Source organism: Puntigrus tetrazona, unplaced genomic scaffold (assembly GCF_018831695.1).
Source record: "Puntigrus tetrazona isolate hp1 unplaced genomic scaffold, ASM1883169v1 S000000223, whole genome shotgun sequence".
NCBI classification, from domain to species: Eukaryota; Metazoa; Chordata; class Actinopteri; order Cypriniformes; family Cyprinidae; genus Puntigrus; species Puntigrus tetrazona.
Window position 1 is genome coordinate 574351 of NW_025047891.1, and position 26948 is coordinate 601298.

Sequence of the window (26948 nt, forward strand, 5' to 3'; positions counted from 1 at the left end):
TTTGCTTTAGTAGTTGGTAATGTGTTTTTTGCATTTTGCATATTTTTTACAGATTATTATTCAGTTTTAGTCAAGTTACTACTTTGTTAAGATTATAAATATATGCTTTTTATTTTTATTATTATTTTTTATTTCATTCAGTCATTTTTGTTCTTAAACTTATTTTATTTCAGCAAAGGCTACAACGTACTTAGATTTTTTCTCTAGTATTTGTAAATAATAAATCATATTTATACACTTTATATGTATAAAGTGGTGTCAAAAAACGAATGTAATTTACATGATATATGTTTCTATTTACATGTATATTTACTATGTATATATAAATACACAAACATTTATGTTTAATATGTTAACTTAACACACACACATTAATATATTAATATATATATATATATATATATATATATATATATATATATATATATATATACATACATATATATATATATATATATATATATATATATATATTAAGTTAACATATTAAATATATTTATATATGATATAAATTATATGTCAATATTTTCAAAATATATGCTGTATGTGTGTGTATTTATATATATCTAATAAAAATTCACAGTGCAGACACATATATCAGCAAAAGCCTTTATTTTGGATGCGATCAAATTTTTATATATCTTTATTTTAGTTACCATAACAGAGTGTATTTTTCCCCCAAATGAACAAATACGGTCTTGAATCGTCATGCAGAATGATTCGTTCGGAGCTTGATTCACGAATCTTCCGTTTGCTGCTTTGAAGGAGTTGTTGAGTTTGAGGACAGGGAGGATCCCAGCTGCTCTGCTCTGGACGTCACGTCTTGGCTTGTCTTCTGTCTTGTCTTTCCAGTGCTCTGTGTTTCTCTGAAGATGGATGGCTCTGGTTCACACCGGACGTCCCGCTGAGAGAGAAACGGCTCGTATCTGTACCACAGGGATGCAGATGAAGCTTTCAAAAAGTGCACTCACATTTCGAGTCTCAAATACTAAACAGTGCTATTTTCTTGATGCTCTTATCAAACCCTTTAAAGGTTGTCAATCACAGTTGCCTGAATAATATTTCACACTGTTGAAGGCTTTGTGAACTCCCAGAATGCATTGCAATATGCAGCTACTGTTATAGGATTCATGTTTTTCACACTTTATTTAAAGTAGTTAATTAGTCATTTGTTTTACTGTGATGTAAAGCTCATCTAAGATTTATTGATGAGGCCTAGATTATGTTTAACTGCTTATGAAGTTATCCGTTAAGGTTTTAACAACTCAATTACACATTTTTTCTATAAATAGAAAACAACTAAACATACTCTATAGTAAGCGTTCTTTATGTTGATGTGAAAAATATTAAATAAAAAGACTAATGCCGGCCAAACAAAATATCTTTACTGAGAACTAAAATATGATTGTTAAGATCTTACTGCATCAAGATGCTTTATTTTTTCCTGTTTTTTTACGTGCTCCAGTGAACATGATCAATAGTTTCTGCTCCAGTTTAACAGGATCAGTGCGTCCTCATTCAGCTTATGACTGACTCTCAAGAACTGAGGCACATTTGAATTATTTTTATGCTTTTCATTTAAATTTCTAAAGTTTTAGGTTTAGTAACGTTTTAGTGTATTTTCGTCATTTTTGTATAACCCTCTTTTCTGTTTTAGTTTATATTCCTTTTTAAAGATGTAATTTCTGTGTAATTGAAATATGATTTATATTAATATTTTAAATTATGAATTATAATATTGATTCATTTTTCTATTTTCTAGTAGTAGAAATATATTTTCTATATAATACATTATATATATATATATATATATATATATATATATATATATATATATATAATTTTTTTTTTATTATTATTTTTTTTAAGTACATTGAAATGTTGCCTTGAAAACCTTATTTAAAAGTAACAAAAATATTATCGTAGTGCTTGTATTAAAAAATCATGGCACAATACAATACTTAGAATGTAATGAATTTGTATTTTTATGGCCATTTTACAAATATTTTGAATTTTACACTTCATTGCACTGTGTTTGAGAAATGTCTATAAAATTAATAGATTTATTTATTTATTTTAATTCTGTATTATTTTATGTATTGCTTGATTTGTATTAGTAGTGTTTTAATAGTGCTGTCAGGTGTGTCTGTGTGATAAATCCTGGCAGTGCTCTGGTGTTCAGTGAGGAGTGGCCAGGTGCCAGTCATTATACTCAGAATAGCAACAGAGAAAAAAAGCGCCTTCCCAGCATGCACTGCTCCGATGGCTGGTCTCAGCCAGCACAAACACGAGTGTGTGTGTGTGTGTGTGTGTGTTTTACAGGTGACAGACTCTGTTTACGCTCAAACCTGTGAAGAAGAGCCGATTCTGCTGCGTCTGCCCTAAACATTCCTGCCGCCTGCGCAGCTGCAAGCGTCTGCGGTGGAAGAAAGAGGAATTCTGGGTATTTTAGCGCTCCAGTTACAGTACTATCACGGTTTCTCAAGTCGTTAACCCCGCTGTTGTTGCACACGATCTCTTCGTTCATGACTGAGGAGTTATTTATCAAAAGGTCGAGTGTGGTTGTCATAACTTCAGCTCCTGCTTCTCGCGTCAGATCCGATTCTGTTCAAGTAAGCTTCAGAATAATAGCTTCAGTCATATCTTGATCTTCACAAGCCTCCAAAACATCTCAAATCTTCTGAGGAGCCTCTATTTCTTCGGCTCGCCATCAACACTGCATTATGTGTTTGTAGCGTTTACAGGTTATAAAGGATTTCATCAGCATCTGAACCAAAATGCATGTTTTTGAATCTCTAAATAAATATATCAGACTGCATGAGCCATAAAAGTCAACTCAAGGAAGCACAACATTTGGTTGAAGCGTGCGACGTGTTTGTGAACATCTGTCTGATGGTTTGGATGTGCTCGAGAGAACACAGAGCCGGCTCTGTGAGTGTGAGAGCCGCTCATAAAGAGAGCAGTGTGCGACACACGCCGATTATAATTAATGAAATGACACACTGAAGCATTGAGTTTGTCCTCAGGGCCATGAGCCAGACCGGTCCATCTGTGTGCTCCGGACCGGGTCTCGTTCACACAAACACAGAGGAATGGAGAAAGTTTGAGACATGTTTGAGACTCTACTAGAACTGCAAAAATGAGGTTCTTGAGTATAAATAAATGAGTATAAGCACATCCTTAAATCAAGACATGTTTAGTTCGGAAGCAAAATTACTTCAGATTTTTGTTTTCTTAAAAAATGTATTAAAAAATAGTGAGTTCAGACTTGAACAAATGTGAGGCTGGAGCACAAAAGCGTAAGTCTTACGTCGCTGGGGTGTATTTGTAGGATTAGCCCAAAACACACTGTGTGGGCCAAAAGTATTGATTTTTTTTTTTAATTGCTGAAAATCGTTAGGATATAAAAGATAGTCCATGAAGATAGTTTGAAAATATTAAAACTTATTTTTTTGATAGGTAATATGCATTGCTAAGAACTTAATTTGGGCAACTTTAACGGTGATTTGCCTCAGATTTGCAAATAGTTGCATCTCAGCCACATATTGCCCATGCAGTCCTAAGATCAGTGGGAACCTTTCAGAAGATGTATGAATCTTAATTGAAAAAATGACACTTGTGCCTGGTTTTATGGTCCAGGGTCACAAATATCTACAAAAGGTGTCTGAAAAATTAACTTTATCCTTCCTCTTTTCAGAAAAAATGTACACACCATTTATTTATTTATTTATTTTATTAGAAAATAAGATGTACTTTTTCATGACATTTAGTATATCAAGCAACGTTCAGACTTGATTAAGAACCATTTCTAGAAGTACTGCATATGTGCAGGTCGCACGCCATATCCCATTTTTGTTAGGAATATGAATAAAAAAAAACGTCGCACAAAGCAAAAACAGAGCTGCGGTGTATGAAGTGTCATATTTACAAAACCAGTCTGCATCAAATCACTGCTGTGAGTACATGTGCATGAGATCTTCTGCTCGCAAACACACTTTCTTTGTCTCTGTTTCTCTGGAGACGTAATCAGTCAACACCGGCTCTCTCAGGTGCGTCTGCGTCTCATTCTCTGATTGCTTCAGCATGTCGATCCTGAGAAACTTTACATGAGAGCAGCTCCCAGCACATCAGGACAGCACAGCTCTGCATTACTAAACCAATGTTTTGAACAGCATTCAACCTTGTTCTTGTTGCACGGTTTTGTCCGTTTGCTTGTGGCCATAATCATGTTCAGCGATTTAAACAGACTTAATAAGAATTGATTTAGCTCGTTTTGTTCTGCTGACTATATAGGACAATCAAATATTCACTCCAGCCACTAATCATAATGAACTGAAGCAGTCGGGCGTGAGGTTTTCAGCTTGAATTCAGGATCAGACTTGATTTGGGTTAAACTTAAACTAAAAAGGCATAGCCTACGGTTTAGTGAAGACATCCCTGTTGATGGATTTAGGAAACGAAGCATCCCTCTGAGACTGAGCTCGTTCACAGCTCATAATAGAGGAGCAGATAACACAAAGCACTCATCATCAGCCTCTTCTGTATGCTAATGGGGCAGAAATCAGCCCTTTGTTTCACAAACGAGCCTCACAAGCTGCTGTGAACTCAACAGGACTCAATGTGTGCGCTTTATTTGTAATGTTGTTAATCCAGCAATCACTGGCTTCATTCGCCTTTTAAGAGGCAAAGCTATAAAACAGTAACTGCAAAATACACATCATTCATTGTTTTCAGATTTGTACAAATTATTTTTAAAGAAATAGCACTGTTTTAAATGTTCGTGCCATGGGAATGAAGCACCATTAGATTTTTTTTTTGGCAAAATCATCTGCTAGTGTCCAAAACTTTTGTGATTTTTCCCATGTTTCATGCGCTTTTGGAACTGAATGATGTTGATAAACATGAAAATGTAGCCTATCGCAGCATAAAAAGGTCTTTCTTCACCTTTTATGCAAATAAAATGTATTTATTTCTATAAAAACTTTCAGAGTAATATTTAATCAAAAAGTGAATGCAGGGGAAATGTAGTCATGCAATGGCAACATCTGTGAAACTGGAGCAAAATAGCAAGCAATAGCCTGCATTGTACGAGTTAAAATTCTACATTTTCTTTCATGCCATAAAGTACAGATCAAGTACCATGAAGGTATTTTGTAAATTTCCTACCGTAAAGATATCCAAATTTAATATCTTATTAACCTTATGCATTGCTAAGGACTTCATTTGGACAACTTTAAAGGCGATTTTCTCAGTACATAGTATTTTTACACCATCAGATTTTCATATACTTGTATCTCAGATAAATATTTCCCTACCTTAACTAACCATATAGTTTCAGTTGAAACAAAACTATCTTAGGACATATCTTAGGCGTTTCCGTATTTGTCGCTCTGCACTACAGCACCCAGAATCCCTCGCGCGGCGGCCCTCGGCAATCTTCGGCAGTCTCCGCCCACGGGAGCGCGCGCCGCGGAATGCTGCTCTGATTCCAGCGCGGTGGAAAAAAGTTTCTCAGAGATGGAGCGAGTGGCGAGGCGCTGATATCTGCACTTTTACCCATGGTATTAAACGCGAAAAGGAGATTCAGTTGACGTGGACCCGCCGGGAACCTTCCCCTCTTCCATATTCTTGCGGAATTAAAACTTTTACGGATCGGTTACGTCCACTTTTTTATCAGTTTTCTTCCTCTGGGTGAAAATGCCGCAGCCCGCTCGCGCTGTGAGCTTCGCGCTGCTCGTGTTTCACGTTACGGGATTTACAGCGATTAACGGAGGCTCGGATCGATCGGAACCGGAGCCGTGTCCGGCTGCGTGCTCGTGTGCGGGATCTTTAGCGGACTGTAGCGGATTAAAACACGGCAGGATCCCGGAGAGGCTGCCCGCGCGGATCACGCGTCTGTGAGTGTTTTACCTCAGATCCTTTCTTTGTGTCTGTGACTGGAACACGATCAAAACACCAGCAAAACATTCGCTTTCATAGATTCTGGCGCGGTTAAAGATGCAGAAAAACGCGGGGTAAATGTCCACAAGTGTGTTCGGTTTTTAAATGACCAAAGCGTTCGTAATACTGAAAAGCAACCAAAACAAACACGACTTAATTATAAATATAAACTTTTTCGGTGGTAACGTTACACACAAGTGACAGTGATAGTAAAACGCACGATGCTGAGTTATTGATTTTGCTTTGGCGTGAATTCAGTTTAAAGGCCCTAAATCTGAACAGAACCACAATCATTTAAATTCCAAATATTTTCCTTTATGAAATATTTTCTGTGTGTGGAAATTCGTTTTATGATCAACACGTTAACAGGTTGATTTACTGACTAAAATTAATCCAGTGTCTGTTATTTAAAATGTAGATTATTTAAGTTTTTCACATTTAATGAATGTGTTACCTAGCATTTGACATTAAATTCTTGGTACATTGGTATGATCCGTTTCGGAAAAAGACAAGATCTCTATAGAAAAATGAGTTAAATTATATTTTGAGCAGCAACACCAGAAATAAATGCTTTTTCAACACCAACTAAAATGCTATAAATGAATAAGTTGTAAATAAAAACAACACTTGGAGTTTTTGTATTTCACGTTTAATTTAGTTTGTGAATTGTTTTCTTTGGTTCACAAATGGTTTGTAAAATTAACTAGCAATTTTTGCATTAAAAAAAATAAAGCTACTTTTTTGTCATTGCATGCACATTTTTAGGTATAAGAACTGAATCCAGCAGGAAGCGTTTAGCACATGAATTGGTGTTTTGTTGTTCTGTCAGTAGGAGCTCACAGGACTTTATTTGGACTTAATTTGCATATGTTATTTTATTCATGAGGAACAAACACATTGTAATTAAACTCTTTGCTTTCACACTTGTCTCTTCATGCAAGTTACAATTGCATTCACTCTTGTTCTGTTCTGTTGCATTGGGTTTTTACAAAGAGCGGGATGAAGTGATCATTTTGTAAGAGCCCCGTCTAGATGTCGGTCTGAAGGAGAACGAGAGTCCTCGGGGCTTGCAGGGGTTCAGGAGGTGATGCTAATTTATGAGCAGCTCTGCAGCACATGTTCACGCATTAAACTGCCTGAGCTTTTGTTTTCCCCAGGCCCATTATTTCTGCTGAATTAGCAGCTAAACCCAACCAGAGATGGAAGCCATTAGGAGCCAATGTGTAGAAAGAGAGAGAGAGAGAGAGAGAGAGAGAGGAGGGAGGGAGGAAGAAATGGAGGCCTGAAGTTTTTGGCTGTGAAGGGCTCTCGCTGCCAGAATGGAAAAATAGAAGGAAAAAGCTTTTCATGATTTACATCTGGAAAGAGCCGAGGGTTTTTCATTGCCGTGGAGAGTTGGAGATGGCAGCAGCTGTTTTACACCTCTTCAGTTTCATAGTTAAACTCTCAAACCATGCACACCTTTTGCTCAGTGAAATTCACACTGGAAAACTGATCAGTCAGTATTAATACATGTTAAAAATAGATTTAATGACAGCATTACCAAAAGCTACCATGTGTGTTTATATATATATATATATATATATATATATATTTTATATATATATATATATATATTATTATTCTTTTTTATCATGTATCTTATCAGAAGTTTATTTTTAGTCGTCCTTTTTGTAAAGCCTTTTTTTTATACTTTTATTCTTTGAATTTGTTATTTTTTTATATTATTATTATTATTATTAAACTTTTTTTATAATGCGCCATGAAAATGTGATTAAATGCAATAAAAAGCGGAACAAAATCAATAAGAAAATGTTAAAAACCGTCTTAAGTTGAACTTTATCTATCTATCTATCTGGAAATATATCTTGCTGATAGCGTGGTAGTAAGTATTACCATGGAAAATGCCAAATCTTACAAATAAATACCTATGTGATGAATAAAAATAGTTGCTGTTGTAATATTGAAACCAGTTATCAAACTGGCACCAATAATAATCACACACTCACACTGAGAACATGTGAAGCATGATAAACTGGAGTGTTAATAAACGAAACACAAGCCTCTATCTTATCATAACAGAGAGAGTGTGATATCTCAATGTGTTTGTGTTCGAGGGAACGTCAGGTTTATCTCTGCAAAGCACCTCCTGTTGAATATGATGATTCGGTTTGTGAAAAGAATGATTCACGAATCACCAAATTGATTCATTTTTGTGTACATCAGTCAGAAAAGTAGTTAGTTGATCAGATTTTACACAGAATCCTGTTCCATTCAGCTTCATATTTACATCTTAAGTGTAGTAAGTCAACTGCGTTAGCTTCAGTGTAATAAAAGAACAGATTCACTCTTAAAAAGCACAAATATGCAGCAGAAACAAAGGCTGGTGATGTTGTTGTATGCCGTGGACGGCTGTGAACGCTCCACCTCTGAGAGATTCCAGTAAACGCTCATCCAGAGCCAGAAACTCCACAAACGGACATGATTTGCTGTTGGAAATCAAAGGCGGCGCTCACTTTCTCTACATTGCGAGTAGATTAGCAATCGTTACTTTCCCCGTCGCTGTAAGCTGTTGGAGCTGATGGAGTCCAGATGGTGGTGGAGAGCCGCGGAGGCGTCTGGCAGCTCCACGAGACGCTCCACAACCTTCAGCTGACCGAAGCTCAGACATCGACACGGCCTGAAACGCTCCAAATTACAATAGAGTCGCAAACAAACGACTCTTAAGAGTCGTCTCGGTGGTTTGAATCAGTCCAGCAGAAGTTGTGCTTCGTTTTATATTGATGTTTATTATGGTGTGTAGTCAAAGATGCACATCCACAAAAGGCTGGTGTAGGTAGTGTTTAATAGAATATAAAATCAAAATAGAAACGTTCTTCACTGGTATTCATGAAAGGGGCTGATTAATACAGAATGAAGATTTTGTCATCATTTACTCGCCCTCAAGCTGTTCCAAAACTGTATGGATTTCTGCTAAACATAAAAGAAGACATTGTAATAATTCTGGTAACTGAACAGTAGTATGGGGGGAAAATACTAATTATGACTACCATGAATTATTAAAAATATTTTTGACATCAAATCTTTCTTTAGAGGGCAAAAATATTCTTTCTGTTATTTAAGATAATTATTATTTTAAGAACTATTCTCAGAGAGTTGATAGAGATTGGTAGATATTTAGATAGGTGCAAACAACTGATCTTCTGTGTCATTGTTGCGAAAACTCAAGAGTTTTTTTTTTTTTTTTTTTTTAAAGAAAAGGCTTCAAAATTAGCGGTTTGTTTATTTGGGTTTGACCGATTGGGTTTCTGACTGAGTTGAGCTGACGTGTTGAAAAGATCGTGTCTATGGTCAGAGTTTGTATGGCGTTTTTTTGCGCACGTCTAGTTTATTGCTCCTTCTCCAGGTGTCAGTCGTGACGGATTCTCTTCAGAAACTGAGTGTTGATGGCTGTGTTTTTCTTTTGCAGGGATCTGAGCCATAACAAGTTACGCACGTTTCCCGAGGCGCTGCTCGCCAGTCTGCCGCAGCTCAGCGAAATGTGAGTGCGCTTTTCTGGGGTTTGTTTTATTTTCCCCTCAGATGTCACAGATGAATGTGTGATCGTGTGGTTTTGCATTCACAGAAAACTGAGTAACAACGAGTTCGAGTCGATCCCGGATTTGGGCCCAAATGCTGGAAACCTCAGCAGTCTGATTCTGTGAGTACGAAAGCTTCGTTATCTTGATTAACTTGCACTAAAGAGTGAAACTGTGATGCTTTGGAAACATTGATCTGCCTGTTGGGGTGGCCTGACTTGACAGCAACCAACTCAACCAATGGCGTGAGTTTAGGGGCCGGACTTTCTCTTTGAATGACCAATGGCTGCATTTTCGCGTTCTGTTTGCTTCCACAAGTGGCGCTTTTAAAGGATTAATGAAGTTGGATTTGAAGTCAAATCAAATTAAAAATTATACATGCAGGTGGATAGAAATCTTCATTGAGATCTTCTTTGAGAACTCACTTGTAGAGTTCGGTTCATTCTGTAGACATGAGTTTGTGTTTGAAAAGCAGTATTGCTTGGTGTCAAAGCAGTTTAAATCTAGTTTTAGCCTTCATATGAAATATACTCCATTGTCTCTTTCATTATAGTCGTATTAGGGATTATTTACAGTTCTCCAGCAGATTCCATCATCTTGAAAATATGACACTTGAAGTGACAGAGTAATGAAATATTAATTTCCCTGGTGGAGAGTGTCTGGAGTGAATTTCTGAGCGGTGTGAGCGAGAGCTCTGTGTGTGTGTGTGTGTGTGTGTGTGTGGTATTTCCTCTTGGAGCATAGTTTGGCAGCGTTTGGATGGTCTGTTGTCTGTGACGGCGCCTGTGTGGAGTGTCATCTGAGATCGAGCGCTCTGTGTTAAATACAACACCATCCAGATACATCCGAGCATTGTGCCGCTCTCAAACCACCGCACTTCTTTTAACATCCAGAGCGCTTTAGGTTTTGTCGAGTCTCGTGTTTAGAATGACATTGAACCGGTTTTATTTGAAAATGGTTTGAGGGCCACGACTCAAGATTGATCAACAGATGACATGGAAAGTTATATGGATCAATGGATTAGCAGTTGGATAGACTGTTGGATAGATAGATTTGGATGGATAAATGGGTTGATATTTAAATGGATAGATGATGGATGGATAGTTGGATAGAAAATTGCTGAATGCATACATAGATTTTTTCTTTTTTGGTGGATAGATGTTGTTTGGTTAGTTGGCTTCATAGATGGATAAGTAGATGAGTGGTTGATAGGCTGTTGCTCTGAAGGATGCTAGAGTGTTTCTCATTAGTGTCTAGGTTCCTGTGCGGTTGCTAGGGTGTTCTGGGTGGTTGCTAGATGATTGGAAAATGTTGCAGTATTTCAGCTTTCGGCGCAACAGGCATTATCAGAGTTCAGTCCTTCAATCCCCGGTCAAATTTTCTAGCTAATTACTCTTTAGCAGTGGCTTCATACGGCTCTTTAATTGTTCAAGGCCACAAATTCCTGTGAAATGGCTGAATTAATTGAGGTGATGGCGAGTGAATTACTCCCAGCTGTGGAGCTGATGCCGTTTGTTTTTGGTGGGATGAAGGGTCAAAGACGAGAGACGCTCAGTCTGAGAGACTGTTTGAATAAGAGGCACAAGCTATACGATACCCCAGACCCCCGTACAGCGCTCTCTCTCTGTCTCTCTGTCTCTCTGTCTCTCTCTCTCTCTCTCTCTCTCTCTCTCTCTCTCTCTCTCTCTCTCTCTCTCTCTCTCTCTCTCTCTCTCTCTCTCTCTCTCTCTCTCTCTCTCTCTCTCTCTCTCTCTCTCTCTCTCTCTCTCTCTCTCTCTCTCTCTCTCTCTCTCTCTCTCTCTCTCTCTCTCTCTCTCTCTCTCTCTCTCTCTCTCTCTCTCTCTCTCTCTCTCTCTCTCTCTCTCTCTCTCTCTCTCTCTCTCTCTCTCTCTCTCTCTCTCTCTCTCTCTCTCTCTCTCTCTCTCTCTCTCTCTCTCTCTCTCTCTCTCTCTCTCTCTCTCTCTCTCTCTCTCTCTCTCTCTCTCTCTCTCTCTCTCTCTCTCTCTCTCTCTCTCTCTCTCTCTCTCTCTCTCTCTCTCTCTCTCTCTCTCTCTCTCTCTCTCTCTCTCTCTCTCTCTCTCTCTCTCTCTCTCTCTCTCTCTCTCTCTCTCTCTCTCTCTCTCTCTCTCTCTCTCTCTCTCTCTCTCTCTCTCTCTCTCTCTCTCTCTCTCTCTCTCTCTCTCTCTGTCTCTCTGTCTCTCTGTCTCTCTCTCTCTCTCTCTCTCTCTCTCTCTCTCTCTCTCTCTCTGTCTCTCTCTCTCTCTTGCTCTCTCTCGCTCTCTCTCTCGCTCTCGCTCTCTCTCTCTCTCTCTCATGCAACAGTAGAACTGTGTCAACTGCATTTACACTGTGGTAGATATATTAGTGTGTTTATCAGCAGGCAGTACTGCTTTATTTACCTTTGAGAACAGCAAAAATATGCATAACAAATCCCAAACAAGTAAAGAAGGTGACTTAATTGTTTGTCTAATCATAACAGAGTCAGACATGCTTTTCAGTTTTACTGTTTCAGCTCTAGTGTGATATTAAATGCAAGACTTAATTCATTTGTTGTGAGTTTGTTGGTTTTATATGAATCTAGTTCAAAACAAAAAGAGAAAACGAGAAGCGCTCAAAAAGTCTAATGTATGCAATGAAAACTATTAGAAGTTGTAACAAATTACATCTTTAGTGCTCTTTTTATTGTCTCCCCCATATTTAGCGTTTCCCCTTTTAACTGTAAATGTTTTATATCATGATTTGATTAATTGCACAACCCTGCTTTTGACAAAACATTTTTTCTGCATTTACTAAATTCTGTAATTTCTTTTTTAATGTTTGGATTCTGCTTTTTTCACATTGTGGTTTTGTAAAGGCATTCAAGTTAATTTAAAAAATGGTAAAATACTTAATTGATTATCTGAAAATGGTCACGTGGTTATTGCAAATCCGAACATTTTCCATTGAATTTGCAGCTGTATGAAGCGCAGCGCTGATGTGAGATGATTTGGTCGGTTCGCTCATTAGCAGGATCTTTACAGCATGAGGAAAGTATGTTGAAATTGAGTTGAAGTTAATGTGTTTCAGACCGCGTGTGAGCTCTTCGCTGCTCATCTCGGAGCCAACTTTACTTCTTTCCCTTTAGTCTCATCTGCCAGAAACACACACACTGGCGGTGTGGAAAGTGTCTGCGTTGTGAAATTCGGCGAGCGTCTAATAACTCTCATAATGCGCTGACATGCCAAACATTCGCAGCGCCGCTTTCACAATCTGCTTTATGTGAAAATAGTCTCAACCGGGAGCGTTTTTTCATATCGCTTCTCATATATAACGCTCATGTTTGTCGTTGAACTTGCTGCGCTAAAAATATTCCGTTCTGTTTAGACTCTGATTAAACTAACGGAGTGTAACGACCTTTATTTGCAGAAAATTGGTCGAACAAATTTGAGGTGTGCGGCAGAGAGACACAATGAGCAGCTTGTTTGTCTGAAGGGAGGAGGAGGGAGAGATAAAACACACACACACACACACACACACACACACACTCTCAGCAGATGTTGAAGACACACAGCACACAGAGAGAGTGTGTCTGCTTGTTTTATGGCTGTTCATGAGGAATTACGGTGAGGTAATAAACAGGAACTCAAATTGAGACTGGCATTCCTCATGCAAACACGTCTTTGTAGCTTGTTTTTTCAATCTGAGGGACAAACTTAAATGTTTTAAATGTAAAAAAAAAAAAAAAAAAAAGGTTTTATAGTCAGAGACTCTTGATTGTTCATAAATGAGCTGCTTGCATTCCTCTGGGCTTCCTTGTTCTGCGTCGGATGCTTCATTCACACGTCTGTTTCTGCAGAGGATCTGCTCCGGCACGTCCCTCGTCTTATCTGTCTCGCTCTCTCAACACCTTTGGCTCATTCCCCCTTCACTTCACAAAAGCACAGACTTCCCATCATGCCTCTGTGCGCCGCTCAACACAGCCATTTAATGCCTTGTTTTTTTTTTTTGGGAAAGGTGTTTGTTTTTCACCGTAGGCTTTTCTTAAACAAGGTTCAGATTTCTGCCTTGAGCTGGAGAAACAAATGTCAGGTGTGTGTGTGTGTGTGTGTGTGTGTGTGTGTGTGTGTGTGTGTGTGTGTCTGTGTGTCTGTGTGTCTGTGTGTCTGTGTGTCTGTGTGTCTGTGTGTCTGTGTGTCTGTGTGTGTGTGTGTGTGTGTGTGTGTGTGTGAGCGTGCACCTGTGTGTGTGTGTGTGTGTGTGTGTTTATGTAAACAATTTGTGGCTGAATATGTAATAGGTTGGAGTGTTAATATGGAATATTGTGGTGACGTACAAAGACTGAAAATTTTGTACCCACTTAGGCCTATTGAAAATTACAGCACAGACTTTTGCATAATTTGAAAAAAATATATAAAAACAATCAGTAAGAAAATCTAATAATTGAAGGGTGGCATTAAAAATCTTGTAAATATACAATCTTCATGTTGTTTCTGCATTACTTGGGAGATTTGATGTGTAATAGCTCTTTTATGCTACTTTTCCACACTAGTTTAAGCTCGTTGTACACTAGTTTGAGATCTTTTAGACTAGTTTACGCTGCTTTAGACTAGATTTAGGTCTTTTTGGACTTCAGTTTATGGTCCTTATTTAAGTTTTGTAAGTTGCTATATCTTGAAAAAGTTATTTGTGATGACTTTAAGCATGTTAATCTGCACAGATGCTCTGTTCTTCTTGAGTGTTTTGGACCGTGTCGTCGGTTGTCTTTTCTTATGATGTCAGTCCGTGTTTATATAGAGTAAACCGAGTGTGTGTGTGACCGTCTGGAGGTTTAGACCTGTGATCCCAGGGAATGTTTTCAGCGCGTCCGACACACAAAGGCGGCTCTGTGTCCTCCGTGTTTCTAACACAAGCAGCTCCTGCACTGCAATTTAGGAGGCGTGCGACTCGGGAAATTGCTGGGCCCGTCAGCGGCGCTTTCACTGAGGGAATGGGCTTCATCATCCGCGTAATTGCCAGGGTTTTTTTTTTTTAAATACCTTGTTAGTAATTACCTTATAAACCAAATAACACACTTCTCAACCCAACGGCTGTTTTGAGCTGTGAGGCGTGCAGCGGCGCTCTTCACCTGTGCTCTGAAATCTCTTCTAAATGCCTCTGCGTGTGTTTTCAGAGCAAACAACAGGATCTCGAGGATCTCGGCAGAGCGTCTCAGTTCGCTGGTCGCCCTGGAGACACTGGACCTTAGCAACAACAATATTATGGAGGTTCGCGCCGGGGCTTTTCCTCCTCTTCCTCTGAAAAACCTGTGAGTCCATCTTCTGTTCTCAACTGACCTGCTTTCCAGAAACCGCCAGGAGTCTCACGTCAGCTCGCTGTGTCACTCCTCGGTGCTCCTAATCTATTCTAGACGTATTTTATGCTCCATTAGACCAATTTAAGCTAATTGGAGCTAATTTGAGCTGTTTGTGCTCTTTTAGACTCGTTTATGCTCTATTAGTCTAGTTTTTACTCTTTCGGACTAGTTTAAGCTATTTTAGTCTAGTTTATACTACGTTACACTAATTTATATTCTGTTAGACTGATTTGAGCTAATTTGAGTTAATTTGAGCTGTTTATCTTTCAGATTATTTTAGTGTTAAACTATTTTTCTTTTTTGTGATCCAGGCATTGTTGAACTTTTTTAAAAACAATTTTAAGATTTTATATATATATATATTTTTTAAGAGTAGCTTAGGCTTCACTATTAGATAAAATGTTTGTAAAGATTAGTTTATACTTCTTTTGGACTAGTAGCTTAAACTTTTAAAGATAACTTAAGTTCTTTCAGATTCATGCAAACTGCCTTAAAGTTTTTTAATTCAAAGCCTTTTTGACTAGTTGAAGCAAATTTTGGGTTTGGGATTTTTGGGCAATTTTTGTTTTTAGTTTTTATAGAATATTTTAAACTCTTTAGCAGTTCTAGTTCTTAATCTCTTGTGTGATTCAGTAGAAGTATCTTATTGAAAGATCCATCAGGGATTACTTCATGTCATTCGTTTGTGTTTGAATACCGTGTTGCTGTAGGTTGGTGAATAATAACCGTATTTCCACGCTGGAGCATGGCTGCTTTAGTAACCTGTCCAACTCGTTGCTGGTGTTAAAACTCAACAAAAACCGGCTGAGCTCCATCCCGCCCAAGATCTTCCCTCTGCCACACCTGCAGCACCTGTGAGTGAGAATTCATTTAATACCAGAGCTACGCAATTCTGGATAAATTAAGAATCACATTTTCTTTGTCTCAGAGATTGTGATTGTCCCGTGATTTTAAACTAACTAAAATAATATTTAAATGTAGTTTATTTAATACTATGTGTTTAATACATTGTTTTATATTGAAATTATGAAGAAGTGGTTTTAATGAATGATTCAATCAAATGCTTCCCTTCTACTGAATCAATATGTCATTTTAAATGAATTTGAGTAATTCTATAACAAATACATTTATAAACGGTCACTTGTAATCAACAGATTTGCTCTATTTTGGTCACTAATATAGACATCATTAAACTCATCCCAGTATTTCAGTCATAATGTGTGAGCCTGGAGCACTATTTTGATGTAATAGCCAACAGTGTGTTCTATGGGTCAAAATCAATATTTCTTGTAAATTTTTTTATACATTTTGTACATTTCCTACTGTAAATGTATCGAAATCTGAGTTTTGATTAGTAATACGCATTAATGACTTCTTTGGACAACTTCAAAGGCCCTTTTCTCAATATTTAGATTTTTTTTTGCACCCTCAGATACCAGATTTTAAAAAATAATTTTATTTTATTATTAAAATACTGTCCTATCTTAACAAACCAATCAAGGGAAAGATTATTAATTCAGCTTTCAGATGATTTCAGCTTTCAATTTTTAAAAAAAATATGTTATGATTGGTTTTGTGGTCCAGGGTCACATGATGCTGTTTCTTACCCAAACATGCTAACTGTCTGCTCTCTTTCAGCGGAGTTGAATGGTATGACTCTGTCAAAGGTTTAATAGATGCAGAGAAATCGATGGCGTTTAGAAACGAGATTGTGCGGGTGCTTGGAGAGATTAATCGTGCAGCTCTATACCAGACTCACGATGGACTGTTGTTTAATGTTTGACAGAGAGCTGAGCAGGAACCGCGTGCGGCGCATCGAGGGTCTGACGTTCCACGGCCTTCACGGCCTGCGCTCGCTGAAGATCCAGAGGAACGGCATCACGCGGCTCATGGACGGTGCTTTCTGGGGTCTGAACAACATGGAAGTCCTGTGAGTAGAGGAGACCCTCACGACGAGCTCAGGTTTAACCCAGAACTCGTGTGTGACCTGTGTGTGTGTGTGTGTGTGTGTAAACAGGCAGCTGGAGTACAATAACCTGACGGAGGTGAGCAAAGGCTGGCTCTACGGCCTCCTGACGCTTCAGCAGCTGCATCTGTCTCACAACGCCATCAGCCGCATCAAACCCGACGCCTGGGAGTTCTGCCAGAAACTCGCCGAGCTGTGAGTCTGCTTCACTCTCTCACACACACACACACACACACACACACACACACACACACACACACTCACTCTTCCTAGTCTCGCTATCCCATCATGCCCCAGCACCGGGCAGGAGAAGGGAAAACGTGTTGCTTTTTGTGTTCTCGTGTCTGTCTTCTCCCGTCGTTCCTGTTGGATAAATCATGTAAACACTGAAGCTTCACTGCAAAAATAGTTTTTCTTCTTTAGTATTTTTTACGTTGTTTTGTAGTATAAATATTTAAGAATTCTTGAATTATGATGCATTTACTGGACAAGTAAAATGACCTAAGATATTATGTCTTGTTTAACAAAAAAAAAATAAAACAAATTGTGTTAGTTTTTACTAAAAATATTCTTTTTATTTCCCCGTTGGCAGATCTTTTTGCTTGTTTTAAATAAAAACAAATAAAATTAATACAATAGAAGAAATAATAATTTTTGCAGTATAAAAGATTATAAAAGATGTGTTTCTGGAAATTTTTTAGATTTTAAACTACTTCTGTTTTTTTTTTATACTACACTGTAAAAAAAATAAAGCAAATATTGTTAGAGTACATTTTACAAAAATACTGCTCAAATAAATGGTTTTTCAAAATCATAATCAACCAAACAGTCAGATAGATGCCATCAATTCAGGATTGATGTAATGGATCTATAAAGAAAAAGAGTGAATTATTTTGATATTTATGTATTTATTTATATTTATTAATTCAGCAAACATTTGTAAGTAAAGAACCGTGACTAGTCCTTCATTCACATTCCTTCATAACATGTTTAAAGTGGGTCTGACTGCTTTATTGTTGACTGTTATGTATGTTGTATATGAAGACTTAATGTTGCCGTTGTCTGTCAGTGATCTGAGCTGGAACCAGTTGAGCCGTTTGGAGGAAAGCAGTTTTGTTGGCCTCAGCGTCCTCGAGCAGCTCCACATCGGAAACAACCGCGTCAGTTTCATCGCTGACGGAGCGTTTCGAGGCCTGTCCAACCTGCAGGCGCTGTGAGTTCAGCTTCTGCTTCACAGCAAAGCCCCTTCCCTCTCTATGACATGAACACAGTTCTGGTGTCTAGTTATGATAAATGGAAGAGCAGGAGAAATTCTGTTTTACATGATGTGATTAAACACCGTGAACAATGCTGGTCAGCCATAACATGAAATAATAGTCTGCAAAATCTTGTTTTTCAAGTTCATTATACTTTAAGGCAGAATCCAAATACAATGCTTTATAAAAAACAGCTCATGCAGCTCAGTGCAGATGTTGATATGATGAAATTTGGATGCTTAGAATGCAAATCAATGAGTTCTTTATATCAGTACTGTAGATATTCCATAAAATTATCTAAATATGTGAGCCTGGAGCACAAAAGCACAGGTATGTTTGCTATATTGTAGCAATACACTGTATGGGTCAAAATTATAATTTTACTTTTATGCCAAAATCATTAGGATATTAAGATCATGTTCCATGAAGACATTTAGTATATTTCCTACTATAAATATATAAAAACTTAATTTTTGATTAGTGCATTGCTATTTTGAGCCCCTCAAGAGATCCTGATGATCATTTTTTATTTAATCAGAATCAAGGTTTTTATTTATTTATTTTAATACATTTTTTTTTGGCAACTGTGGAGGAAAGTCAGCTGAATCATGGTGAAGTGTGTCAGTGTAGGGACGTTAGAGAGGATGTGACCACAGAAGAAGAAGAACAGGAGGTTTGGGTGTCAGCGTCAGGAATTGTTCTGGTTGTTTTGCTGCAATCTCATTTTCATCGTAGCATTGCTTCTCAGCTGTTTTTCTCATTCATGTTTTCTGGGTGTGGATTTAAACCGTGCTTTCTCTCATTTCCCACCCTCTCCAGGGATCTGAAGTATAATGAAATCTCATGGACTATTGAGGACATGAACGGACCTTTCTCTGCTCTCGACAATCTGAGGAAACTGTGAGTAAAATTATTAACTTTTTCGCTGTTTATAACTTAATTTTAGTTTTAGGACTGTCAGTTTTACATATTTGACAAAACAGACCTGTATGTCATCTTATATTGATGAACATAATGCTGAACGGCTGCATGGAGCCTGTATGTGGTAACTACATTCTAGTTATGAGCTTAAAATGAAAAAATGACCCCTATATATATATATATATATGGGTTAGTTATATCACACCAACAATATCTGCACCTTTGCAAATGTGATATTGATTTATATAAATATATATATAGTAATTGATTCACGTTCTCTACAACAACACTCCATGAAACCATTTGTTTTTCTCAGGTTCCTCCAAGGCAATCGTATCCGATCGGTCACCAGGAAGTCCTTCACAGGCCTAGACATGCTGGAGCAGCTGTGAGTCTCTCTCAGATCTTAAGCGCTTGATGATGATGATGATGATGATGATGATGATGATGAGGATGATGTGTTTATTAACGTCTGTTCTCTCCTCGCATCACAGGGACTTGAGCAACAACGCCATCATGTCGGTTCAAGCCAACGCTTTCTCTCAGATGAAGAAGCTGACCGAGCTGTAAGTGACTCTCTGCTGTTGCGCTAAAGCTGTTCATGAACCTGCAGTGATCACTCACGAGTCTCTCGCTCCGTCAGGCACCTGAACACGTCCAGTCTTCTCTGCGACTGCCAGCTCAAGTGGTTTTCTCCGTGGGTGGCCGAGCACGCTTTCCTTCCTCTGGTGAACGCCAGCTGCGCCCATCCACATCTGCTCAAGGGCAAGAGCGTCTTCGCCGTGGCCCAGGACGAGTTTGTGTGCGGTGAGTGGGCGTCTCTAAAAATGACTTATTCATGATTCCATTTCCGCAAACGCCATAGAAGCAGTTCTGTACAATAATACTAGAGTAATGGTTTACATAAAAATGATTGTTTACGTAATATATATGCGTGTGTGTTCATATATAATAAATACATGTAATATATAACAAACACATGCATGTATTTACTTTGAAAATATTTATGTATCATTTATTTTATTTAATTAGAAAAATATTTTATTTATAAACAGTATATTTTCCTTAAATATGTCCATGTAAGTGTGTATTTATATTCACGTAAGTACACAACGCACACACACACGCAACAAAAACTTTTATTTTGAATGCAATCAATCACAATTACTCATTTAACAGCACTAATTATAATACATTCAAATTTGGAATAATTTAAAATAATGGCTGCTGAAAATTCAATACTTTTTACAATATATTCACATAATTAACTGTTATTTTACATTGTAGTAATATATTTTACAATATTTTACAATATTGCCGTTACTTGACTTTTTAATTGTAAAAGAGATGTCTTTTGGAAACATTTAAAATGTTAATATATACAAAAAAATGGCATTTAAAAACTGAAGCTAAATTCAACCAAAATCCGAAACTTAAAATTGATATTGGATGTTTTTGTGCTTTGCAGATGATTTCCCCAAACCCCAGATCACCGTTCAGCCTGAGACGCAGTCGGCCATCAAAGGCACTAACGTGACGTTCGTCTGCTCGGCGGCCAGCTCCAGCGACTCCCCGATGACCTTCGCCTGGAAGAAGGACAACGAGATCCTGAACGACGCAGAGATTCATAACCAGGCTCACCTGCGCTCTCAGGCCGGAGAGGTCAGCGAGGTCACGGAGTACACCACCACCCTGCAGCTGCGGCACGTGGAGTTCACTAGCGAGGGAAAATACCAGTGCGTCATCTCCAACCACTTCGGCTCCTCGTACTCGGTCAAAGCCAAACTCACCGTCCACAGTAAGCGTTTGTTTACATGCTCCTGAATCTACTTCGTAGCCTCAGGATGCGTTCGGAATCTGATTTCACATTTTGTGTCCATTTCAGCCCAAGAACACTTTTTCAAAACATGTATTTATCTCATTAATGAGTACATGTTAAAAATCAACATTTTAATATGTTGTTTCATGAAATTTATGAGAACATACTAGTGTTAAGCTTAGTGGAATGAATGGAATTAAATTAAATTCCTTTGAATGTATCCATGATTATTAAAAAAGCAGTCCAAATTTACTCTCGTTAATAATTTAACTAAATGATCTTTGTCGTCTTAGGGGGCCCTGTACATACTTGGGTCAAAATTAACTAATCATATCAAATGGTTTTACTTCTTAAGAAAGTAGTTAATTAGTGTATTTTGAGGCTCTTAAAATGTTTGGAAAGTTTTGATTCTATACTAAATACTATGCAAAATAAATGTATGTGTTCCTTCTGTAGCAAAACTGTCCCAGATGCATTATAGGTGTTAAATGCTAAGTCATATTTCCTTTAGTTTGCTCAAACAAGCTCTAAACCGTTTCCTCCCACAGTGCTGCCGTACTTCACAAAAATGCCGATGGATCTGACGATTCGGGCCGGAGCCACAGCTCGCCTGGAGTGTGCCGCCAGCGGCCACCCGTCTCCTCAGATCGCCTGGCAGAAGGACGGAGGAACGGACTTCCCCGCGGCCCGAGAGCGGCGCATGCACGTCATGCCGAGGGATGACGTTTTCTTCATCGTGGACGTGAAGACGGAGGACATCGGCGTTTATAGCTGCACTGCGCAAAACACCGCTGGCTCCATCTCTGCTAACGCTACGCTAACGGTGCTGGGTAAGAGGTCGCATGTTTGTCAGAAATGTGGCCTGCGATATAAAGTCGTGGTTTGTGCAATTTGTCTCATGTTTGTTCTGAACTCAGAGACGCCGTCGTTCCTGCGTCCGCTGATGGACCGGGCGGTGGTGAAGGGCGAGACGGCCGTGCTGCAGTGTATCGCCGGCGGCAGTCCTCCGCCTCGCCTCAACTGGACCAAAGACGACAGCCCTCTGCAGGTGACCGAGAGACACTTCTTCGCCGCCGGGAACCAGCTGCTGATCATCGTGGACGCGGCGGATGGAGACGCGGGCACCTACACCTGCGAGATGTCCAACCCGCTGGGCACCGAGCGAGGGAACGTGCGTCTGGCCGTCATGCCCAACCCCAACTGTGACCCGGGGCCGGCGGCCGGCGGGGCCCTGGGGCCGGAGGAGGACGGCTGGACCACGGTGGGCATCGTGATCATCGCTGTGGTGTGCTGCGTGGTGGGAACCTCGCTGGTGTGGGTCGTGATCATCTACCACACCCGCCGGCGCAACGAGGACTGCAGCGTCACCAACACCGGTCAGAAAACACTTCTCACGCAGCGCTGTATCAGAGTTCTTCAAACACATTGTTATTTGTCAGGTCAAAGCACTTGAGTCTTGTTTTATGAAAAAAAAAAAGTTAGCTTTTGTTTAAAACAAGCTAAAATATCTGCCAAAATACAGCCTAGATGAACTGAAATACAAAAAAATACCGAAGTAGTGGTATATCAGTACTTTGCCATGATTAGATCGGGATTTATTTGCATCCCTCTGACAGTTAAGAGGTTTCTGTGAGGTTTAACTCTGTTTCTGTGTCATGTTCAGATGAGACGAATCTCCCGGCGGACATCCCGAGCTACCTGTCGTCTCAGGGAACGCTAGCGGAGCGTCAGGACGGCTACATGACGTCTGAGAGCGGCGGCAGCCATCAGTACATCAGCTCCTCCATGGCAGGCTTCTACATGCCACCCAAAGACATCAACAGTAATGAGCACTGCTGTCTTTATACACACGGAAACCACTCTAGAGAATACACCTGTGGGAAACTTACAGGAAAAAAAAAAAAAATTACGGGTGCCAGAAATTTGAGTAGATGTAGATGAACCGAAATAAAAATAATATAGTAGTGTTACACCAATTTACTAAAATATGTATTTTACCTTTATAGTATACTAAGTAGGCTTATTATAGTCAACTAAAACAAAGGTTACTTGCTTATGAAATTAAATTAAACTAATATTTCATTTTTTTTAAAAATTAGTAGTCTAATTGCCAAAGGATCATTTCAGAATTTTTTTTATCGGTATGAGCTAAAATAATTAAAACAAAATACTGTACTATGTGACAGCAGACTAGATGAACTGAAGTAGTGTTAGACTAGATTACTGAATCAGTCAACTAAGACAAAAAAATGCTTGCTTATAAAATATAATATGTTGAAATATAATGTAATTATTAAAAAGGTTTGATTTTGTCTAGTTGCTTAAGCAACATCTCTGATTTTTTTTTAATTGATGAGCTAAAATTACTAGAACTAAATAAAAAGTACACACTCGCATATATACATATATAAAATAATTAAATAAAATAAAACATGCAACAAAATTCCTCAATTTTTTTATTAAAATGAAATGCAAAAACATTTACTCAGAATATTGACAAACTACACAACTGACAAGATAAAACAGTTTAATGTAAAATTCAGATTTATTTTTCATAGTAAGGGAACCGAAGAGAAGTATTGAATGTGTTTATGGGAATGTCAGTTTGTAGTTTTTCAATTTTAATTATGATTTGAAGATGATTTCCAAAAACTGTACTTTCTACAATTTTTTTTTTACTGTTGGATTTATTTTTTCACTCTATCTATGTGAGTTTTTTCACCGTGGTAGTACTTATGACACTGTTTCTCCTCCCATAGGCCTCTGTCAGCTGGACACAGGAAGTGAGGCGGACATGGAGGCGGCCATCGACCCTCTGCTCTGCCATTATCAAGGGCCGGTGGGATCACTTCTGAGACGGAGCAACCTCTACATCCCCGATCTGCCCGAGTCCTACAGCGGTGAGTATAATCTCACACCACGGTCCGAGAGCTGGCTGCATTTCAGAGGCTTAAAGTCACTTGTTTTAAAAAAATATGTGCAGATGATGCATGACCAAAAAGTGACGTGAGTGTATAACTGCACTAAAGACAATAGTCTAAAATCTCCGGTGTATTCCTCTCTCGTGCAGCGTGTGCGTCCGAGCAGCGGCCCGCCGGAGCCACTTCCTCCTGCAGCAGGAAGCGGGAGTTCTACACCTGCAGCTCCGCCCTCGAGCCCTTCGATCACATGATGATGCAGCTGGGCGACACTTCCTGTGCAGAGGACTGTGAGAGAGGAGAGTGTGTCCTGGGCTCCTCGGGATCATATATGGGTGAGTCTGAGCAGATATTTATCAGCCAGCAAACAGGAAACACGTACAGTAATCATGAGAAGTGCTTTAAAATGACATGTATATGCTTGTCACTCACATGACAAATTAACGTTATTACATTTAAAAAGAATTAATAATTATTAATGTTTATTTTTAATAAATTAACAGCAATAAGCTTTATCTTTGTAATGAAAAATATTTAAAATAAAAGTAATATTTAATTTCTCAAAAACATTTTCACTTAGTTGCCATGTACATATTTTAGTTCACAAAAACACTCAAACAAAACTTTTGACTAAAATTAAAAAAAAAAAAAAAAAAAAAGATATTAATGATTAAAAGATGATTTATTTATATATATATATATATATATATATATATATATATATATATATATATGTATATTAATATATATATATATATGTATATTAATATATATATATATATGTATATTAATATATATATATATATATGTATATTAATATATATATATATATATATATATGTATATTAATATATATATATATATATATGTATATTAATATATATTAAAATAATAGTGCATTAATAGATATTAATGCATTATTATAGTAACATTTTTTTCTTCTAAGTGACCAGGCAACATTTCTCTCTCTCTTTCTTTTAGTTGTAACACGTTTTATTAAAATAAATTAAACTAAAGTTACAATAAAAATAAAAAGGCTATGTGTGTGTCTCAGGGACGTTTGGGAAGGCTCCGTGGCGTCCTCAGCAGGAGCTCTGCGCTCACAGCGGCGTCATTCTTCACGAGAACCCGTACGCAGCGCTTCACGCCGACTCAGACCTGGACGAGGAGCACGCAGACGCCAGCGTTTACGAGCAGCCCTTCGATCGCCGGACCGCAGAGAGCTTTCCCACGTCACCGCTGGGCTCTTAGCGGCTTCGGCACGAGGCGCCAAAAACCAGAAACGCTCTACCTCAAGAAAGGAGCTGCGACTGAATGTAAATGACACGTTTGTACAGAAAAAAAAAGATTATATGCATTTTATACCAAATTATATTTTGTAAATTAATAGTGTAAATACGACCCTTATTTTTCCTATTTTTTTCCCCTGTAAATGTACGCTTGAGTCTGATGTATACACGACCGATCGGAGGACTCGTTTGATCCGGATCCGTTTATGATGTTTATTCCGCTTTTGCTTTGAATAAAGCGCCGTTTGCACAAACTAGTACACAATAAACATTCCCTTGAGCTGCTACACGTCGTCTTCATATGCTTCATTATTGATTGTGTCGATGTGCTTTTATTCTTCATGGGAGAAATGTGTCTCTGCAGCAGTGTCTCATCAATGGATGTGAATGGGTGCCGTCAGAATGAGAGTCCAAACAGCTGATAAAACATCACCGTAATCCACAGCACTCCAGTCCATCAGTTAACATCTGGAGAAGACAAGATGAAACTAATCCAGCATTAAGATTTTTATTTTATTTTTTTAAATGCAGTGCCATCAAAATCCTGTCTAAACTGACAAGACGAGTTGTAAAGTCAACACGAAACCGCTTTTACAGCCTGTTAACGTATTTCTGAGTAAAGCGGATGTTTGGCGAGAAGAATAAATAAGGTCATGGGTTTGATTTCCAGGAAATAATTGGTTAAATTGATAAAAGCAACTGCTAAATGCATGCATTGAAAATGCAGGATGAGACTTGATTTTATCTGTGATGAACTGCTTTAATTAGATGAGGAGCATTTTTATAGAACATTTTATTTAGTGCTTTTTTTTTTGAGTATTAATGAGATACTATTAGTTTCTATTAATATTTTAGAATCGGTTTTTATATTTTAACTATAATTTGACAGTTTGTCATTTAGTTTAAAATTAGCATGTATGTGTGTGTGTATATATATATATTGATTGTATTTTTAGGTTAAGCTTAATTAAATTGAAAAATGTTACCTTTACAACTAGTTGAAGTTGTTTTTGTAGGCGATTAAAGTTCATGTTAAAGTAAAGAAATCCTATATTTCAGTTCCAGTTTTAACCCTGCTCCGATGGGTTCACCACAAGAAGAACAGGCTGAGGAATTAAAGTAAAATTAAACTCCATTTAGCAGCACATTCCTGTGCATTTTCATGCAGCAGGTATTTAAAGCTGTTAAACACGAAAGCAGCGTGTGGATCAAAGCGCTTCGAGCCGAGGAGCGTTTCGTTTTAACCGCAGCCAACAAAGACTTTCCTGGCAAAAAAAAACAAAAAAAAACGTGAGAACGACTGGAATTTCAAAATAATTCCCCCGCTTTGATTTTGGCTCCAGTGAAGCTAGACAGGAAATCAACTATTTCTCAGACCACCGGCGGATTTTAGCTGATCCCGCGCCGGCCGAGGAGCATCTAACGCTGACCCGGCTCTGGAGCGGCTGACCTCGGATCTGCCCAGACTCTGACTAAGCAGAGCAAATGGATCTCACATGCCTGCCTCTTATCTCGCTGCCAGACACGGCGTATTTCAGAGCCGATTGGCCCTCATTGTTGCCAGATGTTGCAGCCTGGGCGCAGATGTTGAGATAATTGATGACCGGCAGAGTCGTTTAGCTCTCATTAACCCATCTGAGAGTTCTGAACGTGCAGGGTCTGATTCTGTCAGAGGATGCTTTCTCAAAGTCGTTGTCAAACAGATGTTCTTTATGGTACAGATGTTGCTGTGAATCTGCAGGAACGTTTACAGTCAGAGAGACTGGAATCTCGCTGCGGCCGAGCAGGTGGGAATGGGAGGGTTTCTGGGAAGATCTGAAGGATAGCATGAAAACTGACAAATAATTCTGAACCTGTAAGATGTGACTGATGAAGAAATCAATTTTTCCAACAGGGAAAACTAGGTCTAGGGTGTTTGTGCCCTTTATA

General features: G+C 38.5%; 1 protein-coding gene across 1 annotated transcript; it reads left to right on the top strand.

Annotated features, from left to right (window-relative positions):
• The first annotated feature begins 5441 nt into the window (after positions 1-5441).
• On the top strand, positions 5442-25321 carry lrig3 (leucine-rich repeats and immunoglobulin-like domains 3). The gene is made up of 19 exons (XM_043230815.1): positions 5442-5897; positions 9410-9481; positions 9566-9640; positions 14668-14802; positions 15561-15704; positions 16637-16780; positions 16868-17011; positions 17886-18029; positions 18892-18972; positions 19310-19381; positions 19488-19559; positions 19637-19800; positions 20462-20791; positions 21361-21642; positions 21730-22188; positions 22476-22634; positions 23572-23712; positions 23883-24065; positions 24785-25321. The coding sequence occupies exons 1-19, from the start codon at positions 5698-5700 to the stop codon at positions 24979-24981; spliced, it is 3198 nt and encodes a 1065-aa protein (XP_043086750.1). The 5' UTR covers positions 5442-5697; the 3' UTR covers positions 24982-25321.
• Positions 25322-26948: the final 1627 nt, after the last annotated feature.

What these genes read in the sequence shown, in the direction of transcription:
- lrig3 (XM_043230815.1), top strand. Translation starts at nt 5,698, where the DNA reads ATGCCGCAGCCCGCTCGCGCTGTGAGCTTCGCGCTGCTCGTGTTTCAC. An exon ending in TCTGCCCGAGTCCTACAGCG is followed by an intron (nt 23,713 to 23,882) that starts GTGAGTATAATC and finishes TCTCTCGTGCAG; the next exon opens with CGTGTGCGTCCGAGCAGCGG. An exon ending in CTCCTCGGGATCATATATGG is followed by an intron (nt 24,066 to 24,784) that starts GTGAGTCTGAGC and finishes TGTGTGTCTCAG; the next exon opens with GGACGTTTGGGAAGGCTCCG.